A 19,966-nucleotide genomic window follows, 5' to 3' on the forward strand; every position below is an offset into this window, starting at 1 on the left:
CCAAAGCCAGGAGCCAGAGCGTCTTCTGGGTCTCCCAAGTGGTTGCAGGGGCCCAAGGACTTGGACCACCTTCTACTGCTTTCCCAGACCATCGCAGAGAGTTGGATCGGAAGTGGAGCAGCTGGGTCTCGAACTGGCGCCCATATAGGATGCCGGCGCTTCAGGCCAGGATGTTAACCCGCTGTGCCACAGTGCCAGCATCCCCACATCTAAAATACAATTTTTAATTAAAAAGAGTAGAGGTTGGGGCTGACACTGTGACAGCTGTAATGCCGCCACCTGCAGGGCTCACATCCCATATGGACACTAGTTCTAGTCCCGGCTGCTCCACTTCCGATCCAGCTCTCTGCTATGGCCAGGGAAAGCAGTAGAAGATGGTCCAAGTGCTTGGGCCCCTGTATCCATGTGGGAGACCTGGAAGAAGCTCCTGGCTCCTGGCTTCAGATTGGCCCAGCTCCAGCTGTTGCGGCCAATTTGGGAGTGAACCAGCAAATGGAAGATATTCTCTCTCTCTCTCTCTCTCTCTCTCTCTCTCTCTCTCTCTCTCTTTCTGCCTCTCTGTAACTCTGCCTTTCAAATAAATAAATAAATCTTAAAAAAAAAAAGAGCAGGGGTAGAAAATAGAAAACACTTGTTTTGGAGTGAAACTAACATTTGATTAAATAAACTGGAGCCGGCATCATGGCACAGCGGGTAAAGCCACTGCCTGGGACTCCAGCACCCCATGTGGGCACCAGTTTGTGTCCCAACTGCTCCACTTCCGATTCACCTCCCTCTAACAGTCTGGGGAAAACAGCAGAAGATGGCCTAGGTGTTTGGGCCCCTGCTACCCTCATAAGAGACTCAGAGGAAGTTCCTGACTCCTAGCTTTGGCCTGGCCCAGTACTGGCAGCTGTGTCCATCTGGGGAGTAAACCAGCAGATGGAAGTGCTATCTATCTCTCCCTCTCTCTGTAACTCTTTCAGATAAAAATAAACAAACCTTTTAAAAAAACAAATTAATAAAGAGGTGTTTATGTTAAAAATAATACATTAAAAATCATATACATGGGTACAAAGTTTCATTTTGAAGTGATGGAAATTTTGGAACTCAAGAGAGGTGGTAGTTGTATAACACTCTGAATATTCTAAGAGCAACTGAACTGTTCATTTTAAAATGATGGATATGATGTTATGTAAGCATCACCTCAAAAAATCTCTTCTAAGATAATACAAAATTGAAGAGTATAATTTTGGCATCCTGGCTCAGATACCGTGGCACAGGGCTGAGAAGCAGGGCTGCATATCCTGTGTCTAGTTGCACCTGTCAGTAAGCACCTCCAGGAAAGTGAGAGGTAGGAGAAATGAACAGGATTTCCTTTGTCCCTTAGGGACATCCTGCTCCATTTTTTCCCTCTCCCACTGTGCTCACTCTTGGCCCTTCCAGTCTCCTGGCTTCTCGCCCAGCCCTGTTTATCCTCCAATAAGTACTTACTGCATAGTCCAAATTACTCTCTAACATTAATTCCCTCTCCCACCTCTCCTCACTGGACACTAACTCACAATAAAGAGTATTTGTTGTATTAGCTTATTAGCTTAATCATGTAAAAATGAGAACTCAGGAGGACCTAATTAACCTAAAAAAATTCTTAAGCTGTTTGTTACTAAGTGATTCATTATTTTTGAATGATGCACTGATTCTTATACAGCACATTTTTACTTATCAAGCACATGTAACTTACTATGTGCTAGGCACTATTGTGCTATATAAATATTTAATCTGCATCCCCACCCCTTTCTAGTCCTCTTCTTTTATCTTTTTCTCTTTCCTCCAGATCTACTTCTCTCCAAACCAACATGAGGAATCTCATCTAAAATGACCAGCTTCTTTTATGCATTTATTTTAGTTATTTGAAAGGCAGAGAGACACAGAAAGAGAGAGTCAGATGGACAGAGATCTCCCATCTGCTGGTTCACTCCCCAAATGCCCTCACTAGTCAGGAGCCCAGAACTCAACGTGAGTCTTGCACATGGTGGCAGGAACCCAGGTACTTGAACCATGACCTCTGCCTCCTAGGTAGCACATTAGCAGGAATAAGAGTGGCTGGGAATTGAACCGAGGCACTCTGCTATGGGATGGGGTCGGGGGTGGAATCTCTCAAGCAGCATCTTAACCACTATATTAAACATCTGCCCCCAGCTTCTTAAATGTTTACAACCTCTGGCCTAAACAAGCATTCAGTTTAGAAATAGTAACTCTTCTAGTTACCTAATATTATTGTGCTCTACATCCTTTGGGAAAGTAGCAGGTGGTCCACATTTGAAGTATACTTATAAAGCTTTTGTTAATCTTTTTTATGATTAGCCCTTTTAAAATTTTTTAACTGGTAAAATATGCAAAACATAAAATTTTCCATTTTAATAATTTTTAACTCTACCATTTAATAAGTGTTCAATGTATTCACACTGTTGTGTATATAACAGTGTCCAGAACATTTTCATCTTGCAAAACCAAAATATATACCGTTCAATCGATTTCTCCTTATTAGTAGCTATAAGAAATAAGAAAATGGCACCCCCAAAATAGGCCACATTAATGTGATCTTAAATACAGAGAGTGAGGGGGCTAGGGCTGTGTTGTAACAGGTAAAGCCACCTCTGCTGAGCCAGCATCCCATGTGAGCACCGGTTTGAGGCCCAGATGCTCCACTTCCGATCCAGCTCTCTGCTGTGGCCTAGGAAAGCAGTAGAAGATGGACCAAGTGCTTCGGCCCCTGCCCCAGTGTGGGAGATCTGGAAGAAGCTCCTAGCTCCTGGCTTCGGATCAGCCCAGCTCCAGTCATTGCAGCCATTTGGGGGGTGAACCAGCGAATAGAAGACCTCTCTCCCTCTCTCTGCCTCTCCTCTCTCTGTGTAACTCTTTCAGATAAATAATAAATAGATCTTTAAAAAAAAGAAGTGGGGATTTTTGGTGCAGCAGGTTAAGCCGCTGCTTGGGATGCCTGATCCCTCTGTCTCTGCCTCTGCCTCTTTGCAACACTACCTTTCAAACAAATAAATAAATCTTTTAAAAAAATAGAGTGAGGTTTGGAGTGTTAATTTCTATTTACCATATCTAGCTGGCTAGGAACTTTTCAAAATCTCCATCTCTGTTTCACACATGATTAGAAGACTTCCTGGGACATTCAGTCTTTCATCAAATGTCCAAAATTTTCACTGAAGATAGAGAAAGCATTCCTAACATGGAAACAACATGGAACAGCCTTTCAGGCAGAGGAGCTGGTGTAAGGTGAGGCAGAGGATTCTAACAATGAGATAGCATCCCATGTGTCATCCAAGTGAATTATTTAAACAATACAGCCTGGGCCAGAGTTGTGGTATAGCAAATATGCCACCTGCAGCGCTGGCATCCCATAAGGGTCCCAGGGCAAGTCCTCGATGGTCCACTTCAGATCTAGCTCCCTACTAATGCGCCTGGAAGCAGCAGAGTATGGTCCAGATCCTTGGGCCCCTACACCCACATGGGAGACTGGAGGAAGCTCCTGGCTCCTAGCTCTTGCTGTGGCCTGGCCCAGCCCTGACCATTGCAGCCATGTGGGGAAAGAACCGGCAGATGGAAGACTTCTCTCTGTCTCTTCCTCTCTGTCTCTCTGCAACTCTGCTTTTAAGATACATAAAATAAATCTTTAAAACAAAAAATAAAAACAAATAAGCAATATTAGCCCATGAGAATCAATAAGAGACTATACCTTGGTACTCAACTGCTGTGACTACTTGTTGGTCTTTTGGGGCAGAGAATCCATAGGCCTTATGATCTGAAAGATTAAAACAAGCAAAAAAGTTAAAATCATGTAAAAAGTACATTTTCAAATGTTTGAATAGGATGCAATATTAAAGAAAACTTTTTGGATGATAGCTTTTAAAATTCAAGATATGGAAAACCATACCAAGCCATACATGTCTCTTCCATTTTCTGTATTATGGTTTTGGCCTTTAAGCTTAATTTCCCAAAGCAGAACCCATATATCTGCTTGAGCCTCACCATGAACAATACACTCTCACCAGCCCAATTGTAAATAAGAAATTACATCTTCAGTTCAGCTCAACATACAATCTAGCAATCGTCCATCCATCCAGCTATTCATCAATCCATCCTTGCAAAAACTGCTTTTCCAACTCAAATATCTCCCTTCTATATAGTCTTTTATCCTCTCATTGACTTAATTTACTAATTTATTTGACGAAAAGTCATAAACCTGTATCTCCAGCTATGATCTCTGTCCATGAGCCCCTTTTCCTGCTATACATCTGTATCTCCATTTCCCAGAGCACCAAAAAAAATCTCATGGGCAAAAGTGACCTCATCGGCTGACCCCACAACTTTGTTCCTTTTTTACAACCATATCATGGTAAAAGACACCATAATTTATTACACTCATGCCAGAAACTTAGGTGTGGCCCATGATACAGCCATCCCCTCATTCATTCACTCGACAGTGGCCACCTGCAGACTGAAAATTGTGTGTTGTCTAATATACATTTAAAAATACTCATCCTGGGCCGGTGCCGCAGCTCACTAGGCTAATCCTCCGCCTGCAGCGCCGGCACCCTGGGTTCTAGTCCTGGTCAGAGCGCCAGATTCTGTCCCGGTTGCCCCTCTTCCAGTCCAGCTCTCTGCTGTGGCCCAGGAGTGCAGTGGAGGACGGCCCAGGTCCTTGGGCCCTGCACCCACATGGGAGACCAGGAGAAAGCACCTGGCTTCTGGCTTTGGATCAGCGTGGTGCGCCGGCCGCAGCACGCTGGCTGCAGCAGCCATTGGGGGGTGAATGAACGGAAAAGGAAGACCTTTCTCTCTCTCTCTCTCACTGTCCACTCTGGCTGTCCAAAAAAAAAAAAAAAATACTCATCCTTCCTACAACTCTATTAATCAGCCTTTCATTACTACAATGATATTCTAGATGGAAGTTAACTTTATAAACACAAAAGGCTTATTTTGGCTCATAGTTCTAGGGGGTTCCCAGTCCAAGATCAGGTGATCCGATTGGTTGGACATCTGTTGAGGCCATTCTTACTGGCAAAGTCCTAAAATGACACAGAGCATCACATCGCAGGGGGGGAGCATATGTGCCTGTCACTCCTTACAAACCCACCATGATTCAGGCTCAGAGCCCACCCTAAAGGTCTAATCTAACCTGTTCATCTCCCAGAGGCCACATCTTCTGGCACCATAACTGCATTAAATTTCCACCCTCACCATACCACCAACATAACACTTTGGGAACCAAATCTTGAGCACACAGATCTTCAGAGGGCACCCAAACTGATATCCAATCCCACCTTGAAGCAACCAAGGACTCTCTGCTTCAGAGACAGGATATGGATAGCCAAGAAAAATTAGAGCACTTCGGCCTTTCTCCACTTAAAAACTTAGCCATTAGAGGAATGGGAAAAAACTGCAGCTTATGCAAATACTTAAAAGAGACCATCATGGGTAAAATACATCTGCTTCTTAGATTTGGGGTGGAGAGGAAGAAAAGAGTTGGAAAACATGGACTTCGGTGGGCTCTTGGGGAAGAACACTATTTGTTAATGTTTATTAAGTACTTAGGTGTCATGTAACATCCCTAGTGCTTTTCAAGTAGTAACTCATTTAACTCTCACAACAGTTCTCAGTGGGAGTGGGCCATTTTTATCCACACTTTTTTCTCAGGTGGGAAAACTGAGGCACAGAGAGAGTGAGAACTTTGGCCAACATTATACAAATATTAAGTGGTGGAATTGGGATTTGAACTCTGCCAGTCTGTACCCAAGCCCTCGTGGTTAATTACCACCACACCATGTTCCCTGCAAGCTGAACTCTGAGGAAGGATTGCAGAGTGTTAATCTAATGTAGATGAGACAGGTTGAGAAACTGGTTATAATGAAAGCTGGACCTGCTCTAAATTTCCAGAGGAACATGGAAGTGAAGGGGCTGAGACTGAGGGATGAAACACCAATGGAACCTCAGAAGACCCTGACAAGGGTTCTGTGTGTAAGGGGCTGTCCCATGCATGGCAGCAACCCTATCTTCTACCCATGAGATGCAAGCAGCAACCCCATTCCAATCATGACAATGATAAACACCTTCTAGACACTGAGAATGTCCCCTGACGTTAGGGACAGGAAAATCACCCTTGGTTGAAAACCACAGCTCTAAACTTAGGCTAGACTTATCACCAGACTAAAGGAGGACAAAGAACCATGTGTTCAATGATTTTCAAAGTTCCTATAAAATTAGGAGTTCCTAACTATGAAAGATAATTTATCATACCCCTGAGAAAGACAGAAAAATCTTCCAAATGACATGGCATCTTGTTTTTGATTAATTCTTCAGTTGCTACACCAACATACAAATCAGTCTTCCAGTACCCTAGACTTTATCACTCACAAAGAACATGATATTCTGAAGAAAAAAAATTTTTTTTTTTGCTTTCTGTTCCCTTTAGAAGTCTGGAGAGCGAAGTAATTGTGAAATTAAAACTCTCAAGCCTACAGGACTCAAATTTCTATAAACTGCAAATGTCTTCATCAAGGAAACTGGCCAACCTGCATGAATGGGAAGGTGGAATTGAATTGACCCTTTCTATTGACCAACAGAGTTGTAGAAAGCAGTGACCTAGGTGGCTACGTCTTAGTTAGGCATCAAGCCTCTCTATTTCAAAATAGCTCATTTGACTGTATATTTCAAGAACCACGACATGGGTCCAAGCAATCTTTTTAAGTATCCTCTCTCCTCCCGCCATTTTTTTATACACTGTCAAATACCAGCCATTCTTTCTTTTCTCTTCTCCTGTATTCCTCTGAAACCCTCAAGCCCCATGCCCTGAAATGCTTTTCCTTCCTGGCTTTGCCTCTCCTCCTGTAACTTTTAAAAAATGTTTTTATTAATTTTTCATTTCATGGGGAAGCCAGAGAGAGAGAGAAACAGAAAGAGATCAACCATTGGTTTACTCTCAAATTGCTGGTAACAGCTAAGTTGAGCCAGACCAAAGTCAAGAACCCAGAACTCCATTTAGGTCTCTGACACGGGTGCTAGGGACCCAAGTATTTGAGCCATCTTCTGCTGCCTCCTAAGGGTGTGCACTATGGGAAACCAAATAGCTGGGACTGAGACACTGATATAGGATACAGGCATTCCAAGCAGCAGCTTACCCACTGTGCCTAATTTCTCCTCTTCAACCTCAATTTTATTTTATGGTGCCCAAAGACAGTCTGGATCTTCAGGAAGCAAAGGAAGGGACATGACTAAGACAGCCAAGCCAGATCTCTTAAATGAGCTGAGGTGTAGATGGGACCTTCCATGGTCTTGCTGCACTATCCTACATTCAATGACAGAATCTCAACATTTTTTCCAAGGATGCTGATTCCAAATCATTATTCTGTGAGACTTTCCAAGTACACTTGGAGATCATTCTATGAGACTTTTTTGAGAAAGATTTCTTTCTTCTTGAGCAATGTACTAGAGCCTCAGAGAAATTCTAATTAAGATGGACAATTCTTTCCATTTTTACAGTACACTTTTTAGACAAAACAATGAAGTCTCATACTCCCTAGAAACCACTTGAGAGGAAAATCTGGGCAAAATAGGAAGAGCTAATCTTTGATCTCTCCACATCATCATTTCTTTGAACTTTTCAAACACCTACTTCCTACCGAGAGGGTTTATTTTCTTCAGGAAGTCCAGGCTTTCTTTCGTTTGGTGTGATTTTTTTGTACAATCTGAGACAAGAAGATCTAAGAGTTGAGTTTCAGGAGTTGAGAAAAGGAATAATTTCTCCCATCTTTCTCAATTCTAGTTTTCTACTTAAACTTCCCTTGAGACAGATTTCTTAAATTTTCAGAAATATCTTAAAAATTTATATGGAAAATAATAACTGTTAACTCCAGAAATTCCCCCTGAATTTTAAATGTATATATTTGAGGGGTTGGCACTGTGGCATAGTGGGTAAAGCCGTTGCCGGCAATGCCAGCATCCCATATGGGCACTGGTTTGAGTCCCCACTGCTTCACTTCTGATCCAGCTCTCTGCTATGGCCTGGGAAAGCAGTAGAAGATGGCCCGAGTCCTTGGGCCCCTGCACCCACGTGAGAGACCCGAAGGAAGCTCCTGGCTCCTGGCTTTGGATCGGCACAGCTCCGGCCATTGTAGCCAACTGGGGAATGAACCAGCAGATAGAAGACCTCTCTCTCTCTCTCTCTCTCTCTCTCTCTCCCTCCCTCCCTCCCTCCCTCTCTCTCTCTCTCCCTGTCTCTCTTCCTCTGCCTCTCTGTAACTCTGCCTTTCAAATAAATAAATAAATCTTTAAAAAAAAGATTTCTGCTTTGTTTCAATCTTTTTACTCTTGGAATTTATTTTTTCTTGTACTAAAAAATCTTTGTATTAAAGCAATAATTTAGTCACAGCAACATTTCAGTATGAGATATTAGGAATTGTCTCTATTGGCTGTTTTCTTGAGCTGATTTCTATTTTTCTTCATTTTTCCATAATAAATTAATAGGAAAATAAATTAAAAAGGTCATGGAGGCCCGCTGTTTGAGGTCAAGAATTGTTTTAGAGTTAGCTACAAAACATCCTTAATAGACATGGATGTGGTCCAGAGTCACTGGCAGAAGCTGAGACAATTACTGCCATAACTGCTAATGACTCCAAGTCAAATAGATATTAGTCAAACAAAACATTCTGTGTTTTATTGCCCCCAACTTTAAAAGTTCTTGTATTTTCTATTACTCATCTAAGATACCTGGTTTGACTAACAATAAATGCTTACATTACTTCAGTTTTGTAAACATTATAATTTTCTATTAACATTTTTAAAGCAAAACACAATACAGAAAGATGAAAAGTGTTATAAAAACTTTCCGTTTCTTTTAAAAGCACAGCACCAACAGTATCACTTTTAAAAGTTATAAAAATATGGATATAAATTACTTCTTAAGCTTTAAAAAATAAAGTCATGAAATTTTGACAATCTCTTATATACAAGTCATTATACTAACAAATATAAAAAGCTATACAGATTTAGCAGTAACAAAATACTATGCAGTACTTATTATTGATAAATATTTATATGGATATAAAGTAACCCATTGAAGTAAAAATTATCGGTTAGGTAGTGTACTCATCTACATAACCATCATTCACCCACACTGAATCTAGGGTTGAAGGAAAGGAAAAGAAAGACGATGAGACAGAATAGGTCCTTCTAGACTTTCAAACTTGACAACCTGGTCTGTCTTCTTAATCAGATATGGGAAGCTACCCAAAGAATAAGGGGAAAGAAAGATGCGCTTGACTTTAGAACTACCCATTCTTATGCCCAGCTAGTGATGACCTAAACCAAGGGTGAGAATCTGTTTTTATTTATATTTATTTATTTGAAAGACAGTTGCAGAGAGAGGAGGAGAGACAAACAAAGAGATATCTTCCATCTGCTTATTCACTCCCAAATGGCCACAAATCAATGGAGCTGGGCCAGGTGGAAACCAGAAGCCGAGAGTTTTTTCTGGGTCTTACAGGTGGATGCAGGGACCCCAGTACTTGGACCATCTTCTCCTTGTTTCTTCAGGCACATTGGCAGGGAGCTGGATCAGAAATGGAGCAGCTGGGAGTCAAATTGGCACACACATGGGATGACAGCATCACAGGTGGATATGCCACAATGCCATCCCCCATGTGGGGAACATTTCTTCTGCCAAGGACCATTTAGATATTTATAACTTCATTCTCGTTCATGGGACATACAAAACTATCAACTTAAAAATTAGCCCAAGTATGCTTACAAGTTGGCAGAGTAAAGAGGGAGCTTACAGTTCTAGTCTAGGAGAAGATAGTTTAAAAAAGTGGGGAGAGTGCAGTCCCAGGGAAGAGTTAGGGAGAAAACAGCAGAGGACACTCTATACAAATTAGAGGGACACAGTAGACATACATAGAGGGCATGGACGTCCACAACTCAGGACCACAGCAGTCGGGTGCCTATGCAGAAGCATTGGAGAATGAGGTGATCCCAGACTGCAGCAGCCTAAGCCACAGGTGATAAAGCTGCAAGAAGAGCCTAGAGGGAATTTGGCTTAGAGCCCTCTTTGTGGGGGGAAATAGTGTACCTGCCAAACTAGAGGAGAAAAAAAAGAGAAGGGACACATTTCTCTTTTCCCGCTCACCTCACAACAGAGTCCTGTAACAAGCTGATAGCGTGGGCACCATTTTGGACATACATAACAGCCAAACCAGCTCATATCCACACCCTGCAATGAGCTGAGCAGAGACTCCTGACTCTGGTGGGGAGAACTAACAGGCAGCTGGGTGCTCGTGACTGTGGGAGGCTTATGTGCCACGACTGTGGAAAAAAAACTGAGGCTATATGGGAGGACTCATGGTGTGGCTGGAACTTTGGGCAGTCACTGTGGGAGACTCCACATGCTCAGGGCTTCCTGGTTACCTGGAGAGGGACATTGCTGAGGAATCTGAGCTTACACGTTAGACTGCACAGATCCTTTTAGTGGTCCTTGGGGCAGAGTGGATGAATATTATATCCACGAAGGCTAGCACTATGGCACTGGTCTCCTCTGAGGAGAGGAGATCAACTGAGCAGAATAAACCTCCATTCTGATAAAAAAAAAAAAAGAAGAAGAAGAAGAAAAGAAAAAAGAGAAGAGAAGATTTACCATGCCAAACTTCAGTGTGTCACTTTAGACATGCCCTTCACCCTGGCAAACTGAACAGAGCTCCCTAGCCACACTCACCACATGCCTCTAGATATTCACTGGAAGCAGACACTCCACTTAAATACAGAGGCATAGTACAAAGATAAAAGCTGCCACAATGGAAAACAACAGAAAAGAAACCCACTAGTATCTCCAGAAATGCCTAATAACAAACACAGCAATTCAAGAAACAAGAATAAGGAAGACAACATGATGCCCCCCAGAAGAACACAACACTTCAATACTAGATTGTGAAGATGATGACACTGAAGAAATACAAGAAATAGAATTCAAAAAATTGATCACAAGATTACATGAAAGTAATCAGAAGCAAATGCACAAACTACTGAAATCTATACAAGAAATGAAAGAACATTACTCCCACAAAATTCAGATCTTAAAGAGAAATCAAAATAAAATGAAGAATTCAACAGAACAAATAAAAATGCAGTAGAAAGCCTTAACAACAGAATCAATGAATCAGAAGAAAGGACATTTGACTTAGAAGACAAAGCACAGGAAATCATACAGTCAAACCAAAAACAAGAAGAGGAAATTAGAAACCAAAAAAACACTGTTAGGAATCTCCAGGGTACTATCAAATTACCCAACATACAGGGTCTAGGAGTTCCTAAAGGCATGGAAAGAGAGAAAAGATTAGAAGACCTTTTTAGTGAATTAATACCAGAAAACTTCCATAATTTAGAGAAAGAAAGGGACATCCAAGCACAGGAAGCACATAGAACTCTTAATAGACATGACCAGAAAAGATCTTCACCACAACACACTGTAACCAAAAAAAAGGAGAAAGAAGACCCAAATCAATAAAATTAGAGATGAAAAAGGGAATGTAACAACAAACACCACAGAAATAAAAAAGAATAATCAGAAATTACTACAAAGTGTTGTATGCCAACAAACTGAGAAACCTAGAAGATATGGATAAATTTCTGGACACATACAACCTACCTAAATTGAGCCATGAAGACATAGAAAACCTAAACAGACCCATAACCAAGACAGAAATGGACCTTCCCAACAACAAAAACCAGGACCAGATGGCTTCACTGATGAATTCTATCAGACATTTAAAGAACTAACTCCAAATCTTCTCAAATTATTCAAAACAATCAAAAGGGAGGGAATCCTCTCAAATTCTTTCTGTGAAGCCAGCATCACCTTCATTCCTAAACCTGAAAAAGATGCAACAGAGAAAGAGAACTACAGACCAATTTCCCTGATGAACATAAATGTAAAAAATCCTCAACAAAATGCTTGCCAATCAAATCTAACAAAACATCAGAAAGATCATCCACCTAGACCAAGTGGGACTTACTCCAGATATGCAGGGATATAAACTCTAAGCAAATTGGGTATAGAAGGCAATTTATGACGAACCCACAGCCACTGTCCTACTGAATAAGGAAAAGTTGGAAGCATTCCCACTGAGATCCGGTACCAGACAAGGATGCCCACTCTCACCATTGCTATTCAATATAGTCATGGAAGTTTGAGCCAGAGCCATTAGGGAAGAAAAAGAAATCAAAGGGATACAAATTGGGAAGGAGGAAGTCAAACTATCCCTATTTGCAGATGATATGATCCTATATATAGGTGATACAAAAGACTCTACCAAGAGACTGTTGGAACTTATAGAAGATTTTGATAAAGTAGCAGGATACAAAATCAATACACAAAAATCAACAGCCTTTCTATATGCAGACAATGACAAGGCTGAGAATGAGCATCTAAGATCAATCCCATTCACGATAGCAACCAAAAAATAAAATATCTTGGAATAAATATAACCAATGATGTCAAAGAACTCTACAATTAGAATTACAAAACACTGGGGCCAGTGGTTGTCATAGCAGGTAAAGCCACCACCTGTAGTGCTGGCACCCCAATGGGTGCCAGTTCACATCCTGGCTGCTCCACTTCTGACCCAGCTCTCTGCTATGGCCTGGGAAAGCAGCAGCAAATGGCCCAACTTGGGCCCCTGCACCCATGTGGGAGAGACCCAGAAGAAACTCCTGGCTTCAGACTGGCACAGTTCTGGCTGCTGCAGCCAACTGAGGAGTGAACCAGCGCATGTAAGACCTCTCTCTCTGCCTCTCCTTCTCTCTCTGTAACTCTTTCAAATCTCCATTCTTCTGAAACCAATTTATATTCTTTGCAATACCAATCAAAATACCAAAGATATTCTTCTCATATATAGAAAAAACAGTGTTGAAATTCATATGGAAACACAGGTACCCTGAATAGGAAGGCAACGTTATGCAACAAAAACAAAGCCAGAGGCATCACAATACCAGATTTTAAGACATTCTTCGGGGCAGGCACCTCAGCTCAATTGGTTAACCCTCTGCCTGTGGTGCCAGCATCCCTTATGGATGCCGAGTTCTAGTCCCAGTTGCTTCTCTTCAGTTCAGCTCTCTGCTGTGGCCCGGGAAGGCAGTGGAGGATGGCCCAAGTGCTTGGGCTCCTGCACCCACATGGGAGACCAGGAGGAAGCACCTGGCTCCTGGCTCCTGGCTTCGGATCGGCATAGCTCCAGCTGTAGCGGCCAATTGGGGGGGTGAACCAATGGAAGGAAGACCTTTCTCTCTGTCTCTCTCACTGTCTAACTCTGTCAAATAAATAGTAAAAAAAGATATACTACAAGGCAGTTATAATCAAAACAGCCTCTACTGGTACAAAAACATATGCACGGACCAATGTAACAGAATAGAAATGCCAGAAATCAATCCAAGCATCTGCAACCAACTTATATTTGACCAAGGAGCTAAAAGCAATCCCTGGAGCAAAGACAGTCTCTTCAACAGTTGGTGCTGGGAAAACTGGATTTCTACATGCAGGAGTATGAAGCCAGACCCCTACCTTACACCTTACACAAAAATCTACTCAACATGGATTAAAAATCTAAATCTTCGAACCAACACAATCAAATTATTAGAGAACATTGGGAAAACCCTGCAAGATACTGGTGCATACAAAGAGTTCTTGGAAAAGACCCCAGAGGCACAGGTAATCAAAGTCAAAATTAACAAGTGGAAATACAACAAATTAAGAAGTTTCTGTACTGCAAAAGAAACACTTAGGAAAGTGAAGAGGCAACCGACAGAATGGGAGAAATTATTTGCAAACTATGCAATTTATAAAGGATTAATAACCAGAATCTACAAGGAGATCAAGAAACTCCACAACAACAAAACAAACAACCCAGTTAAGAAATGGGTAAAGGACTTTTTTAAAAAACTTTTATTTAATGAATATAAATTTCCAAAGTACAGCTTATGGATTACAATGGCTTCACCCCCCCCATAACTTCCCTCCCACCCGCAACCATCCCCTTTCCCGCTCCCTCTCTCCTTCCATTCACATCAAGATTCATTTTTAATTCTCTTTATATATAGAAGATCAGTTTAGTATATATTAAGTAAAGATTTCAACAGTTTGCCTCCACATAGCAACACAAAGTGAAAAGTACTAGTTATAGCATTAAATCACAATGTACAGCACATTAAGGACAGAGATCCTACATGATATTTTTAAAAAATTGATTAATTTTCTATGCAATGTCCAATTTAAAACCAAGGTTTTTTTTTCATTTTCAATTATCTTTATATACAGAAGATCGATTCAGTATATACTAAGTAAAGATTTCTTCAGTTTGCACCCACACAGAAACACAAAGTGTAGAAATACTGTTTCAGTATTAGTTATAGCATTACTTCACATTGGACAACACATTAAAGACAGATCCCACATGAGATGTAAGTACACAGTGACTCCTGTTGATTTAACAATTTAACACTCTTGTTTATGGCGTCAGTAATCTCCCTAGGCTCTAGCCATGAGTTGCTGAGGCTATGGAAGCCTTTAGGGTTCACCAACTTCGATCTTATTCTAACAGGGTCATAGTCAAAGTGGAAGTTCTCTCCTCCTTTCAGAGAAAGGTACCTCTGGTAAAGGACTTAAACAGACATTTTTCAAAAGAGGAAATCCAAATGACCAACAAACATACAAAAAAATGTTCAGGATCTATAGCTGTCAGGGAAATACAAATCAAAACCACAATGAGATTTCACCTCACCCCCATTAGAATGGCTTTCATACAGAAATCAACAAATAACAAATGCTGGTAAGGATTTGGGGGAAAAGGTACCCTAATCCTCTGTTGGTGGCAAAGAAAACTGGCAAAGCCATTATGGAAGACAGTATTGACACATCTCAAAAATCTGAATATAGACCTACCATATGACCCAGCCATCCCACTCCTGGGAATTTACCCAAGGGAAATGAAATCAGTAAATAAAAGAGTTATCTGCACCCCTGTTTATTGCAGCTCAATTCATAATAGCTATGACATGGAATCAACCTAAATGCCCCTCAACCAAAGGCTGGATGAAGAAATTATGGGATATGTACACTATGGAATACTACACAGCAGTAAAAAAAAAATGAAATCTGTTCATTTGCAACAAAATGAATATATCCGGCAAACATCATACTTAGTGAAACTGCCAGTCCCAAAGGGACAAATATCTTACGTTCTCCCTGATCTGTGAGAACTGACAGAGCATCTAAAAGGAAATCTGTGGAAGTGAAATTGACACTTCGAGAAGGGATGACTTGAGCTGCCCTTGTGTTGACTGTCGATCAGTTTCATATTTTTTGTTTTTTTTTTAGTTTTTTTTCTTCATACTATTTGTTGAACTCTTTACTTAGCATAGTTAGTCATATGTGTATAACGTCAATTGAGTTAAATCTTGGTAAAAAAAAATAAGAGTGGTAATAAGAGAGGGAGGAGGAAGTTTGTAATTGTAAAGCTGTATAGTTCTGTATACATTCTTATCAACTTAATTCTAAGGGTACAGTTTAAAAACTTGTCATGGGACCCCTAATCCCATTAGGCTGGCTGGTAAAAATGCCATCTTAAGTGTTAAAATGATCATATTAAGTGTTAAAGTGAACACATAGATAGGATTAAGTGTTAAGGTGATCATATAAATAGGATCAAGTGTCTGATAATAATAATTGATAGAATTAAAAAGGAAAGAATGTTCCAACATGGGAAGCAGTCTACACAGCAGACTCATAGAATGACAATCACTTTAATTAGCACTCTGACCTCAGAATCAGCCCTTAAATCTTCCAGGTATGGCTGAAAATCCTGTGAGAGCATTTCAGGCATGGAAAGCCAAGACAGTGGCAAAAAATGTTCTACATGAAGGATCTCTGTGAGTGAGACCCCAGCGGAAAGAAGTGGTCATCAAAGAAGGATGTATGATGTTTCTCTGAAGGGAGGAGAGAACTTCCACTTTGCTTATGGCCTTGTCTAAATACAGAAGGAGTTTGTGGATTCAAAATGCTTCCATAGCATACATAAGAGTGTTAATTGTTAAATTAACAAAAGGAGTCACTCTGCACTAATTCCCCATGCAGGACCTCTGTCCTCAATGAGTTATATTATGAGAATTAACTGTAAAACTAGTTCTCAGGTTTTTTTGTGTGTGTTTGTGTGTGTGTGCAAATTGTTGAAATCTTTACTTAGTATATAGTTGGTCTTCTGTGTACAAAGTTAATTGAAAATGAATCTTAATGGAGAATGGGACTTGGAAGAAGAGAGGGAGAAGGAAGAGGAATGGTAGTGTGGGTGGGAGGGTGAGCATGGTGGGAAGAATAACTGTGGCCCTAAATTTGTACTTATGAAATTTGTATTCCTTAAAAAATAAACAAAAAAATCACCCCATGATAGACTTACTGAATTTTAAGTCCCACCCACAATTGCCTTGGCATGGCCAGACCAGATAATTTCAAGAGCCTCATAAAGCATGTTGTTCCCTACCAGTGACCTAAACAATTTAAGGGTTATTTTGACTATGAATGAATGTCCCCCTAGGAATCTAAGTAACAGATAACTCCACATTTGATAGCTGTGACCATTGAGACAGGTTAAATAAAGTGTTCAAGGGCACAAAGTTTTGGAAAGCAGGTGAGTTTACATCTGCATCTAGTTAGTCCAGGGAGTTTGTCATCTCTCTCTCTCTTTCTGGTAGTGTGAGAAAATGGTGCCAAATATGATAGTGCCACTCTGCAAATAGCTTCATTGTCCATTTTCAAACTTCAGGCTTGTAGGGGCCAGCGCTATGGTATAGTAGGCTAATCCTCTGCCTGCAGCACCCACATCCCATATGGGCGCTGGTTCATATCCTAGCTGCTCCTCTTCTGATCCAGCTCTCTGCTATGGCTTGGGAAAGCAGAGGCATATGGCCCAAATGCTTGGGCCCCTGCACCTATATGGGAGACCTAGAAGAAGCTCCAGGCTCCTGACTTCAGATTGGCCCAGCTCCAGCAGTTGCAGCCATTTGTGGAGTGAACCAGCAGATGCAAGACCTTTCTCTCTGTCTCTCCCTCTCTGTTAACTCTAGCTGTCAAATAAATAAAAATCTTTTTTAAAAAATAAACACATAAAACATTTTAGGGTTGTAAAGACAATACTCAGAATATTATAAAAATGTCATTTTAGGTAAATGTTTATAGTAAATGAACTAATCTCAGTAAACTGTGTATGTTTATTACATACTACACAAAATTTTATGTATATCTCCTTTTCTGCTTTTTTAACAACTTGAGTGCAGGAACTACTGGTGTATCTGGACTGAGTATAAAGCTCTATTCATATAAGTTATATGCATTAGTAAATTTAGAAGAGCTTTCAGAGACTTCCAGTGGCTAAACTGAAAATTTTCAGGTGATATTAAAATGAAATGACGGCCGGCACCGCGGCTCAATAGGCTAATCCTCTGCCTGCGGCACCGGCACACCGGGTTCTAGTCCCAGTCAGGGCCGGATTCTGTCCCAGTTGCCCCTCTTCCAGGCCAGCTCTCTGCTGTGGCCCGGGAGTGCAGTGGAGGATGGCCCAAGTGCTTGGGCCTTGCACCTGCATGGGAGACCAGGAGAAGCACCTGGCTCCTGGCTTCGGATCAGCACGGTGCGCCGGCGGCAGTGCACCAGCCGCAGCGGCCATTGGAGGGTGAACCAACAGCAAAGGAAGACCTTTCTGTCTCTCTTTCTCACTGTCCACTCTGCCTGTCAAAAAAAAAAAAAAAAGAAATGACATATGGGCCGGCACTGTGGTGCAGTGGGTTAACACCCTGGCCTGAAGCACCGGCATCACATATGGGCTCCAGTTCTATTGCCGGCTGCTCCATTTTTGATCCAGCTCTCTGCTATGGCCTGGGAAAGCAGTAGAAGATGGCCCAAGTTCTTGGCCTCCTGCACCCGCGTGGGAAACCTGGAAGAAGCTCCTGGCTGTTGGCTTCAGATCAGCACAGCTCCGGCCGATGCGGCCACCTGGGGAGTGAACCAGTGGGTGGAAGACTTCTCTCTCTGTCTCTACCTCTCTCTGTAACTCTTTCAAATAAATAAAAAATATTAAAAAAAATGAAATGACATAAATAAATTAATTTCTCAAAGTAAAACAGATTCTCAAAATTTTTAAATGTATCCTTCAGTATATATTCAAATTTCTTTAATTTTTTAAAGATTTATTCATTTGGAAGGTAGAGTTGCAGAGAAAGAGTAGGTGTGAGAGAGAGAGAGAGAGAGAGAGAGAGAGAGAGTGCACGCTCTTCCATCCTCTCCCTCCCCATCACTCTCCACATTGCCACCATCGCCAGGGCTGGACCAGCCAAAGCCAGGAGCTGGAACTCCATCCAGGTTTTCCACATGTGTGGAAGGGGCCCAAACATTTGGGCCATCTTCCACTGCTTTCCAAACACATTAGCAAGGAATTGGATCGAAAGTGGAGCAGCCAGGACTCAACCCAGTACTCATATAGGATGATGACATCACTGGTGGTAGCTTAACTCAAACTCACTGTGCCATGATACTGGCTCCTATCTTAAAATATTTAATGGTGGTCATTGGCATAGATAAGCCATCATCAGAGATTGGATTTCTCATCAAGCACTCCCCACCAGAACATGAAAGAAGTCACTTAGGGATTCCATAATTTTTCTTGCTATTCCCCAAATGACAATCTCCATCACTGGTGAAATTGGCAAATTACCAACAAATTGCAGATAAATGCTAATAGTCAAATCCAGCAGAATCTTAAGACAAGATAAATAAAACTGATACTAGTAAGAATCATAAACAAGGGCCATTATTGTGGTGAAATGGGTTAAGCTGCTGCCCGCAATACTATCATCCCATGTGAGGGCCAGTTTGAATTCCAGATACTCCACTTCTAATACAGCTCCCTGCTAATGAGCCTAGGAAAGCAATGGAGGATGGCAAAAATGCTTGGGTACCTGCCACCCACATGGAAGACCTAGATGGAGTTCCAGGGTTCTAGTTTTATTCCAAGTTCAGCCAGCCATTGCAGCTATTTGGGTGAATGAACCAATAGATGGCAGATTCTGTCTCTTCCCATAAGTAACTCTCCCTTTCAATAAATGAATATTTGTTTAAAAAATCACATACAGTAGTTCATTCTTATATACAAAGGTTATGTTCTAAGACCTCCAGCATACACCTGAACCTGTGGACAGGACTGAAACCTACTCAATTTTTCTTCTTCTATGCCCGGTAGTAATACCATGTAGCATAAGAGAATTAATCCATCTTTCCATGTCTTATGCCCTGGAACCTCCTTTACATTACTATTCCTATGCTTTGGAGCTATTACTAAGTAAAACAAGGGTTATCTGAATGCAAACACAGTAAGCTTGCAACAATTTATAAGTGACTAACAGGCAGGGAGTATATACAAGTGGACAATGTGAACCATGTCCCAGGTAGGACATGAGTGGGACAGAATGGGATATCATTATGCTATTCAGAATGGCATGTAATTTAAAACCTATAAATTGAGGCAGGCATTTGGTATAGTGGTTGAAACACCATTTGGGTTACACCACTTGGGCTGTCTGCATCTCATATGGGAATGCCTGGGTTTGAATTCTAGCACTGCTTCCCATTCCCACTCTGTTAATGCACGCTCTAGGAGGGAGCAGTGATGGCTCAAGAAGTTGGGTCCATACCACCCACACATGGGAGACCTAGGATTTAGGTTCAGGCTCTTGGCTTCAACTTGTCCCAGCCCTGGCTGTTGTGGGCACTCAGGAAGCAAATCAGTGGACAGAAGATGTATTTTTCTCTCTTTCTCTTACCCCTCCCCCCATCTCTTTTTCAAATAAAAACAATTCAATAGGTAAAACTTACGAATTGTTTAATTCT

At 41.4% G+C, this 19,966-nt stretch overlaps 1 protein-coding gene across 1 annotated transcript in view; it reads right to left on the minus strand.

Moving 5' to 3' along the window:
- JAM2 (junctional adhesion molecule 2) overlaps positions 1 to 19,966 on the minus strand; it is a 90,064-nt gene that overhangs the window by 33,733 nt on the left and 36,365 nt on the right. The window contains exon 2 of the mRNA XM_062206516.1: positions 3,728 to 3,793. Coding sequence (XP_062062500.1) covers positions 3,728 to 3,793 — 66 coding nt within the window. The remainder of the gene's footprint in view (positions 1 to 3,727; positions 3,794 to 19,966) is intronic.

The sequence above is a fragment of the Lepus europaeus genome, chromosome 2, assembly GCF_033115175.1.
Source record: "Lepus europaeus isolate LE1 chromosome 2, mLepTim1.pri, whole genome shotgun sequence".
Classification (NCBI taxonomy): domain Eukaryota; kingdom Metazoa; phylum Chordata; class Mammalia; order Lagomorpha; family Leporidae; genus Lepus; species Lepus europaeus.